Source organism: Tripterygium wilfordii, chromosome 20 (assembly GCF_013401445.1).
Source record: "Tripterygium wilfordii isolate XIE 37 chromosome 20, ASM1340144v1, whole genome shotgun sequence".
Taxonomy (NCBI): domain Eukaryota; kingdom Viridiplantae; phylum Streptophyta; class Magnoliopsida; order Celastrales; family Celastraceae; genus Tripterygium; species Tripterygium wilfordii.
Window position 1 is genome coordinate 8,285,774 of NC_052251.1, and position 10,722 is coordinate 8,296,495.

The 10,722-nt window shown below is 36.3% G+C and overlaps 1 protein-coding gene across 2 annotated transcripts; it reads right to left on the reverse strand.

Annotated features, from left to right (window-relative positions):
* Positions 1–1,211: 1,211 nt before the first annotated feature.
* On the reverse strand, positions 1,212–10,214 carry LOC119987471 (alpha-mannosidase I MNS5). Of its 2 annotated transcripts, XM_038832395.1 has the most exons (15): positions 9,949–10,214; positions 7,033–7,075; positions 6,870–6,935; positions 6,731–6,792; positions 6,490–6,589; positions 6,147–6,329; positions 5,276–5,324; positions 5,007–5,186; positions 4,658–4,778; positions 3,565–3,646; positions 3,388–3,473; positions 3,120–3,220; positions 2,198–2,339; positions 1,917–2,067; positions 1,212–1,613 (listed from the first exon to the last, which is right to left on the reverse strand). In XM_038832395.1, the coding sequence occupies exons 1-15, from the start codon at positions 10,074–10,076 to the stop codon at positions 1,383–1,385; spliced, it is 1,725 nt and encodes a 574-aa protein (XP_038688323.1). In that variant the 5' UTR covers positions 10,077–10,214; the 3' UTR covers positions 1,212–1,382. The 2 variants fall into 2 exon arrangements, with proteins under 2 accessions (XP_038688323.1, XP_038688325.1); XM_038832397.1 differs by lacking the exon at positions 7,033–7,075 and having other exon boundaries at positions 9,949–10,209.
* Between the last annotated feature and the right edge of the window lie 508 nt (positions 10,215–10,722).

The window sequence follows — 10,722 nt, forward strand, 5'->3', positions numbered from 1 at the left end:
CTTAGTTAGTACGTATGGTTTTTTAATCAACGGAACTTGTTTAAAAGTGGACCCACAATGACTCAAGAGATTCTGTATGGTCTTGTCCAGCTTCTGTGACTGTGGATCATCACGTGCGTGGTTGGTTGGTTGGTTGGTTATTCATGATTATGATGATGATGATCCCAAGAGGATGGTGGTTGTGGTCTCATTCACAATGGCGTAGACGTAGCTTCGTGAGTTGTCCAAACAAATTGCTAATCCATGACATTTCAATGTCGGGATAATTGTTTCTGATGTTGGCATTTGCATGTTCCTCAAGTTAACTTCTTAATTAACATGATTTGTCCCAAGTTAACTAGTTAATTAATTCAACGATTGCTTTTCAATAATTATCATCTTTTCAAATTTATTTCCATGATTACTTTGTAATAAAAGACCATAGATGTATCTGATGAAAATAAAAATATAATTCTTGAATGGTTGATTAACTCCTCCTCCTCCTCCTCCCCTGGGTTTTCTCTTCTCCAACTATAGATCTCCTCCATCATTCACGGATCACCGGTCATCGACGTTTTTAGTGTGCTCCGAAGACATATATCCGGTTTTCTAGTGATGAGATTTTCAAATCTAAAGGAGATCGACCTCTTTTGTTGAAAGGAAAGCCAAAATTCTTGTTCTACATCCAAGTTGTAATTTGTGTATTGGCTTTTTTGTTCAGTCTTTATTGTTCGGCGTAGACCGATGGAGTAAGGAATCATTTGACAATTGTCCGGTGTAATACGGTGTCGTCTAGGAGTGTCCGACAATGACTGTCTTTGTGTTTATATTTTTCAATTTTTTTTCTTGTTTTTCTTTATTGTACTCCATCTTTATGGTGACACCGACACAAGTGTTTATAAATCTCAATTACCTAGAGTGTTTACAAACCTCAATTACCTAATTTATTTGCTAACTTAATAAAAAAACTAACTCTCTTTCCTTCATTTTCTCTTACTTAAAGGAATTAGCATCGTTAATTCTTCTTCCTTTTTTTTATAATTGTTGTCAACATGTGGTTTTAATTTCAAGGACATTTGTCATTGTTACCAAAAACCTAGGCCCTCTATTCACAATTAAGTCCAGCCCATCCAAAAATCCTATCCCTCCTTCCACAAAACTAGCCCAAACCCATAATTTTGTCCATCAGTTACCCTGAGTGAAAAAACCAGAGCCCCAGACACCACATTCCAGAGTACAAAGAACTGCAAGCTGTATTTCTTTTTTCCTGTTTCAACTTTCAACAGGTGTAATTAAATATCTTTCCGGGAAATTTTTCTGCAAATGCTACTTGAACAACAGAATTTTCCCTGTTTTTTCCCCTTGTCTATGTCTACAAAAGATTTTGTAAACTTGTGTGTGTATTATGTAAGTAACCATAGCCCGCAGTAGCCAGGGATGCTACATGATCTTCGTCTACAATTGGTTGCATCAACTCCGCATTCTTCATCACTGAAACACCTGTGGTCACTACGAGCATCAAGGACGTGACAAGCACTCTCAGCCTTCTGGCCACCATGCCCTCCGGAATTCAAGGTCGTAGCAGGACAGACTTGTAAAGACATTGCACTTGCTGGTCTTGTTTGTCTTCCACTCTGCACCATAGCAAATCCATCAACCTATGTGTCTCAGGTTTGATATATGCATCATTCACTCAATGGCAAAATATAGTGGTATTAAATTGTAACTAAAATCAATAAGTATCGCCTTCCATATTCCCCACTTACCTACAGAAACAAAAAATAAAGAACACATTAAGTTTCAAGGAAATAAACAATGCATTGCCGGTTTTGTTGAAGTTCAATTTGTTCGTAATTTTGAATTGAATCGGGGAGCAAGTTGCAGGAAAAGACCGATCTTATTTGTGATATATCATCAAAGAGGATGAGAAGCAATACCTTGACGGAAGTCCAATTCGTTGGAATATAAGCCTCTGGAAGCCTCTCATGCCAATCACTCAACACTGGAAGAGGGTGACCCTCGGTTGTGAAAATGTAGTTTTCATCAACCAAAAATGAGTCATCGAAGAGAAGATACAAGTATTTGCACCTAAAGAACAAAAGATACTATCTCAGATACAACATAAAAGTCTCAAAACAATGAATTTGTGGCTGCAAGATATAGCCACTTGCATGGCGACCGCTATTGACTGGGTTAGAGGGCGAAGAGCAAAGCTTACGTTTCGGCAAGAAAGAAACTATGCTGATGATCTTCCAATTGCATGGTTGTTACATCTCTGATACTTGCAAAGCCTCCTTCTACTTTGGTATATAAACAAAGAGAATCAATAATTGATTCACCCACTTCCAAGTACCATGGATCTAGGAATACAAAAGATGGAGATCAGCTGAATATGCACATCACGTATATTACGATATAATCAAATTTAAAATAATCTGAAAAACTGTGGGTCTACAAGCATGCATGAATATAAGTTGCCTTCCTCAGTTTTTCTGCTCGAAGCATACATGATTGTTAGAATAGTAGAAATTTCACTTTTCATAAATTAATCTTTTCTCCATTTTTTTTGAAAGAAAAAATTTTATTAACAGCGCCGAGGGGGTGCAACCCACAGAACAAACAAATCAAGGTTTAAGGTTCGCGAAAATATTAGAACAAGAACCACTCAAACAAAGCTTGAGTTCAGAGAGCCAACTATCCAAAAAAAAACCCAATCGAGCATTCTTTGTCCTGAAAGATCCTAGAATTGCACTCTTTCCAAATTAACCAACAAGTAATTTGAAGAATTGAGAGCAAAAAATCGTGCTTGGCCTTGTTGGATGCGAGAAAGTGTCAAGCCTCAACCTCTAAGACCAAGTTGCCGCAAGGAACCCAATAAATTAATCTTTTCTCAGGTGAATATTTAATATTGTAAGTCAATAACTTCACTTGCGGAATGACCAGATACCAAATGTATGAATTCAAAAAGGATTAAGGAAAAATAACCTGTCAAATGCAACCAAGGCACAAGTAATGGATGTTGTGGATGCCAAATATCACATTGACACATTTTAAAATGAATTAGCAGAATATTAGACAGGAAAAAAAAAGGCTGAGCTGAGGATGACTGACTTTCTGAGAAGGTCGCCATAACAGCATACCTTTTGTTGCTTGATATAAGTAGAATGTCGACTCCGCGAATTCAGGGCGCAAAGGATAATACTTCTCCGTTGGGTGTATCATTTGATGATCCAACAAATACCTAAAATTTTGAGATCTTATTACTTATTAAATAAAGTTTCTTAAAAAAATTAGTGGAAGAAATAAAGTTAAATTGATATGATAAAACCAACCAAACAAATCCAAAAAGGTATTATTAGGTGTGGCAACTGATAATGGAGCTCACAGAAACTTAAAAAAACATGATACCTTTCTGGCAGCAGCCCAAATTTCTTCCACACATTAAAAAACTCACGGTGCGAAGAATTAGCAGCTGAAATATCCCCAACAAGAACCTAATAAGAGCTCAAGTATATAGATCAGAATATTATCGACAAGATGCAATGTATCGTTAAGTAATATCTCAAGTACTTTGGCTACTTATACCTGCAGACCAGGCCAAAATGCTTGAAGGCTTGTAAGTTGCCAGTAAGTTGCTTTTCCAGTCCTCATATCAGCATCATGGTACCTGGACAATAGTAGATTGCTTCAAATGACTAGTATTTCTACTTTCGGAATACATTCAACCATTAGGTCAGGAATTGATTTAAGTTTTCTTTTTTGTCCTTTAAGAATTTAATAGATGTTATTTTATATTGGATAGAAGTGGTCAAGTGTAAATATTATTAAAGGAGAACATACATGAGTACCATTTATAGATAAGCAATGTCTATTTGTGACAACAAGCTTTGAAATTTAAAGCTGAAAAGGGAATGAATTTAACCAAGGTAGGAAAAAGCAATAGAACAAACATTAACAAAAGGGTTAATGCTTCACTCCTCCAATTTTGAAAAATAATTCCCAGGACTTCGTTTCCTGATGGCTGCAACCACTTCTGTAATAATTCCTCACAATATCTCCTTATCCAAGTACCCAGTTATCACATCTGCGTGATAGTACAGTCTAACTAGGCAGCCAAGAGAGTCTACACAAGTTCACTAAAATTCAACAATCTGAGATAAATTGAAAAGTATTTGTCCACATCTTTAGATTGGCAGCTGAAACTCGTATACAACCATTTGTACCATTTCATTTGCAGACAGTCAATAATGTCAGACTAATTCATTGAATGGCTGCTATTAGGGCATATGTTAGGGAGATCCTATCTGAATTATACGACATTATAATCAAACTTCGTATTAATCAGCTTCTTTCTGATTGTAGATTTTTCAATGTTGAACAAAAAATTTGACCCCAAAACAACGCCTGCTAAGTAATGTATTAGAAAGCAATGGTCAAGGTGGATGAATCAAACAAGTGGCAACAATAGCACCTTTAGTTTATTTGAAGAAACAGGTTTATTGAAACTGTTTCGTTAAGTAAATTTTGAACGCAATACCAAGTGAAGCAACCAAACACTTCGGTGAAGTTCCTGACAGGAATTTTAAGACGAGCACCAATAGAGGAGGACAATTGACCAAGAGAAAACATTCTAAAGTCGAGTTCAATTATACTGGGAGATGCATGCTCAGAACAATACCATGGACCGTGCCTGAAATATTTCTGCACAGCAAGATAAGCAGTATGGAACATTCTCCAATATTCCTCCTTCCCAAAGAGAATGTGAGCTTTGAATAGATATTCATAAAATGAATCAACCCCTGAGAGAAGCTTTGCACAGTCCAGAATCAGAAAAATCAATGTTAAGAAACAGAGAGGAAGAGAGGGATATTGCTGGTATGTAATGCAATCATGCACAACCAAGGTATCAGAAGGTTGAAAATTTAGAGTATCTGCAGTAACTAAAGCTAAGATGCTTGAACAGACTAAAAAATTCCATGAAATGCTGATAAGAACCTAAAGAATGTCAAAGCCAAGAAAGCACATACCAGCACCAATCCCAGACGAATGCTCTATCCACTCTCCAGTTACCACATCAAGTGTTGTTCCGAATAGATTTAAAGAACTCCGCATGCTCCACAACTTACGAAGGGCACGTAAAGCTGCAGCCTCAAATCTAGGGTCACCAGTTAATCGTGATAATGCTCCCATTTCAAGAATCAAGGACCCTGAGTCCAGGCAAATCAAATAAGCCAATCTCAGTAAAGCACAACTTTTATTATGGCCTCTTCTTAAAACAAGGTACATGGGTCCTCACCACAGCCAGATGTGCTTGTTTCAGTAGTCTCTTTCTTCATGACTCCATACTGCCCATACAATTTTGCATTGCTGCGGAGTCATATATCCTTCTTACAAACAAAACAATGCAACATGCTTATACTTCGCAAAACTTTATAAAGAGAAAAAAGAAAAGAAATGTCAATTTAGAATATGATGTAAGTAATTCCCAGCAATGGCTTCAATGCCATTTGTCCACAAAGATGCCGACAAGGCCACAGTACATTTAGAACTTAGAAGGGACTTCTAATTCTTCAGCCCTCGGGCCTTGTTTTATGCTCATGGATAGAGTATTAGACTCTCGGGCATTTTAATTGGAATAATGAAATTGCCAAATCCCTTCCGATAATCTACGCCACAAAAATAAACAAGAAGCATTCTCTTGTGTCTGAAATCTAAGCTTCATTCAAAACTTCAAATGAAGACTGATGAAATCCTTCAACCATCATGGACAGTAAGAGTCCTATCTGATTCGTTATTTTATTTTCTGAAGAAAATCATTAATATGGAAGTAAAAGATATAGTATATTCCCATACATTTAGCCTAAAGAACTTTGATTAGGGTAGAACATTAATGAAAACCGGACAGTGTTTCTTCTTTGTTTCTTCCAATTCTTACTTATAACTCAAATATACACATTCTAGTACAACAATCTTGGATCCATAATACATAAGATAGTATTCACATCTTTTGTGAATATATGAGTATAGGAAGCTAAAGTTAGTCTTTTGAAACAAATACGACATCCTGAATTTAAACAGAATATATAAGAGATGCTGGATATCATATACTAAGTTAATTCGAATAAAAAGAACACATTCTTAAAGTTAGGAACATTTTTCGCAAGTACCTTCAGGTTAATCCATGCATACGGCAATCCAGTTGGTGTATCAAACGCAGGTAGAAAGCGTCGCCCCAAATCCTCTGCCAGAATAAGCAGCTGATTCTTATAATGTCCTTTAATCAATCTGTTTGCAGAATCAGTGGCAAGAATATGAGCAGAGACAAGCCCCCCAAGAACTCTTATGTTGCACTACACAATAGAAATCAAGTGGAAATATCACCATTAAAGCTTCAGATGTAAAAAAGCCCAAAGTTAATAGTAATACTGGCCACAAATCTTATTAAATCTCAAGCCACATAACACGACCTTTGAGTCAACTAAAAGTTTAAATACACTTTATAGTAGATACCTCAAAAAGATTTATTCTTGCATCAACATCGAATCTTATACTTTCAGAAAGCCAGAGAACTGCCCTTTCAAATTCCGTGTTGTTACCGAGGATGACAAGGCTGAGAGAGAGTGAAACCTTGAGTCCAAACAATAATCCACCAGAACATTAAAAAGAAACTAATACAACAAGCAGTAGTAAAGTTTCCATGGAAATAGCGATGAATAGATTAGATAAACCTACTTAAAATCGCGAGTCATACCTGGACAATGATTCAATTAGTGTGAGAGCAGAACCATTGTAATCTTGTGGTAAGTGTTCCAGCTGTGCAGGAGATGATGGATCATCATTAGTCCTTTTGTAACTATGATCTATCAAGTTCTCTATTGGTAAATAATTACCTTCAGGTTTCCAAGCTCACCAAGGGAGTCGGTGAAAGTTTTGGTAAGAGGCTTCAGCTCATCATGCTGTGACGAAATTGAAAATTACCCACTACGTGATTGAGAGTAAACAGATAAATTATTTAATAGAAAACTATAGCAATTGGCAGGGAAGTGAACCGACCGGGAAAGCATGGTTGATATAGTTTTCATATGCATGGTAGAACCTGTAATGTAAAAGCAATAAATGAAATGAAAAACATTTTCTCCATGTCCAATTGGTCTAGTAGAAAAAGAAAACTTCAACAATAAGGAATTTCATCAGCTAAGTTCCATTTTCTCTTCCACATCACCCACTGCATTTGCGCTTAGGAACCCATATCATATCCAAATAGAAAAGTGCAGCTGACGTAGGACGACTTTCGCAATCCCCGTTTAGAAGAGTTCTTATGTAGATCAGCAACTAAAGGTTATGATATTGGTGATTAGAATAGCAGAATCAGGTCTGAAGTTTTAAGAAAAGTAGAAGAAACGAAGAAAAGAAAAGATAACCTCATAACCTAAGCATCACACCTAGGGTTCCTCAGCATCACACCAAAGGAAGATTGCTGATTGCATCACACAATCGGAAAGCAAATCACTTGCTAACAAATTCTCTCAAACCTTTAGATTCATACATTGATCAAAATAAATAGATTACATAGCTATTTATAAGACCAACTCATAATCCGAGTCTAACTCATAGTGTCATTAGGACTTTATTATGAAGGAAATTAATAGCTTCAAAACGTAAACTGATAAGCAATAGGACTGCAACTTCAACTAGGGCTTGAGTCAACACAATAAAAGATTAATAAAAAGACTCTTTCCTACAAATTTCGAAATTCCAATAATTCTGTAAATTATGAAAATAACACTAGAATCAAAATTAGAGGAAACTTATTCGAAACTGACCCAATAGTAAACTACCTTAGGAAAGCATAAACTAAGATTCAATAATGACTATTAAGACACCCATATCCATAGCATGCCATATTAGTGCTTGAACATTAGAATTAGGCTTTTATGCCTCTTATACACTTTTAAATACCGCTGCCAGCATGCTCCATCAGCAGCAGTAAACCATGGAGTCAGAATTCTTCTCAACTCAACAACTCTGCATGGCAAATTTGTTGAGGCAAGGACACAAATCATTATTTTTCCATTCAATTCTGTAAAGGTTCTGTTCAATTATTGGAAACAGTCTCTCCACATATTATGTGGAAGTAAAGTCTGCATACATCTCGTTTGTCCCTGACCCCGCCGAGTGCGGAAGCCTTGCACACTGAGTTGTTTACTTTACAATTCCATAAAGGGCAACATAATCACTCCAACGCACACGATTTAAGGTCTACCTGCCCACTCTTTATTACTTGCAGATTATCAGATCAAATTTCTCAAATAATATCTATAACATTAACATTGTAAACATTTCAACCAGAACGTCTTAATTTATCTAACTCAACGTGTCTGCTGATAGTACATCATCCTCTACTTGCTAACAACAAATTTCATATTTGATAGTTTGTCTTACCATATATACATCCAAACAACCATTTTCGCGAATAATTTTTTTTCAAGATAAAGTGGCTTTTTAGTTCTCTGAACAGAGAACATAACTTAAGGGAGCACCAAGTTAGCGTCTCTAAAAATTTAAAAGCTTCACAATTTAAAGGATAGATCATAATATCAAATAAAGAACATATGTCAAAATCACAGTCTCACATGGATTTGCAAACTTTTTTTTTAATCCCTTCATCAAGAGCAAGGACTAATTAACATTCAACACCGTCACTAGCTTGCTTTCACTGGCTTGCTTATTTCTTTCCAAACAAATATTCCAAGCTATGGATTATGGAACCATTTTGATTTCCTAGAGTTACCCAGTACGCAATAAAAACCCATCATCCAACACTCTTGTAGACCAAGAGCAATGAAGAAGAAGAATACATCATGTGGTAGAGTTGCAGGGTTGCAACCTAGAGGTCACAGGTTCAATTCCTGAAAATAGTCTCTCCACATATTATATGGCGGTAAAGTATGTATACATATTGCATGTCCCTAACCCCGCCCACTGTGGCAATATTGTGCACGGTAATTTTTTACCTATTATTAAATATCAAGATTCCTACCCACAAAGACTACCAATTAAACAAAAGGACCCTCATAGGAATTCTGGATTCCAATAAGATCTTCCAATCATAGAAGTCATCCCCATCGTTTTCGAGAGTCCTCCGCAAGTGTTATGTTGTAAGTTTTGACTTCAAAAACGCCTCTTTTGGTATTTTTCCATAGTTAGTTCACCCCCTGTCCTTATTAATGAGATTTTTATGAATTGACACCCAAAATGCATCAAATGTATCATTTCCCAATTCATTGCATTTGCTGACAATTTTTTTTTAATACTTTATTGCTTCTTATACAAAAAATATCCACGAAGCGGGATATTAAAGGAGCTGTTTCTACCAGTGCATCAAGCCAAAAGCTTAACGACTTCTCATTGCCTGCCTTGATGGACACATTTCTCAATGCCCGCCTTGATGGACCTTTCTAAGAGCTTTCCACATCCCATATCCACAAGGCACTCTAGGTAGCTTTTAAGACCAACCATGGAACTTTTACTCTCTAAGAAAAAAGTAGAATTGCCTGAATAATGTTATGTGGGTGGAAAACTAAGTATTCTTAAGATTAAAAAGTAAACAAGATTTTAATACCTCAAGAAGTACCAGACTCACACTGATAGCAAAACATAGTTGATGAATGTCCAACCAAATTCATGGTGGGCAAATATCATCATGAGTGTTATAAACAAATTCAAATGTACAAACTAGGTAGTCCACAATCCACATAGTTGCATATTATAATTTAAACTCTGATGATAAAAATAAGTATTAAGATACCAAATCCTAATAACTACAATTACAAAAAGTTCAGATGGAACAAAAGAGAGTTTAAGTCAAATATGATAGAATTGAAAACTCGCAAAGCCCAAACAAAAGAAAATTCGATAAGAGCATCAAAGTCGAATCGTGAAGAGGGACATAATCAGGGATAAACTTACATCCCACGCACTTTCTCTCTCATGAGTCTTCTTTTGGCCGCCCAGTGCTTCGACATGGAGGGGTCGAAGAAAATGGAAGAGATCATAAGCAGCACGAGAGCCCATGTCCTAGATTTGTGAGGCGTCATCGTCGTGAATTAGTCGGAACAATCTGGAGAGACGGAGATATATAGATCTGGTGGACAAAGAATGAATGACTGAGATATTGGTGTCGACGACGAACAAGATGAAGCTGTCGCAGTCCAAGTTGAGCAAAAATACGAAAACGCCACTCTCTGGCTCGCGAGTTAAATAGTTAATACTGAGGTGGCATGTCGTTAAGCGACCAATCATATCTGCTGTAAATAAATTATCCACCAATCACCCTGCGCAGATAAAAAAGAATTACCACGGTCAAAAGTGGAGCAAAATATTAGGCGCGCAGTTTTTAAATAATTTATTGAAAAATTAAATGCTATTTTCTTATCTGTCCATCTTTTTAAGTATTCTCTTAATCTTAGGGGTAAGTACGGAATTAGTCCATGTACTTTGCTCTTTTGATCAAAAAAGCTCTTAATCTTTTCTTTGGATCAATAAAGTCCTTGTACTTGCAAAATGGATCAAGTTACCCCTTCCGTCAATGGTCTGTTAAAAAACGCTGATGTGGCGGTTAAGTACAATTTTTATTTTCTTTTTCATTTCCTACGTGGTGTACATGTGGACATAACCTATCAAATGATGACATGTGGCTCTCATTTTAACTTATGTTTTTAAAAAATATCAGAGAATTACTGA

Coding starts and splice junctions, on each gene's coding strand:
- LOC119987471 (XM_038832395.1), bottom strand. CDS start 10,076: ATGACGCCTCACAAATCTAGGACATGGGCTCTCGTGCTGCTTATGATC. Junction 6,590..6,730: donor CTAATTGAATCATTGTCCAG/GTATGACTCGCG, acceptor ACTCTCTCTCAG/CCTTGTCATCCTCGGTAACA. Junction 2,340..3,119: donor CTTATATCAAGCAACAAAAG/GTATGCTGTTAT, acceptor TTGTATTCCTAG/ATCCATGGTACTTGGAAGTG.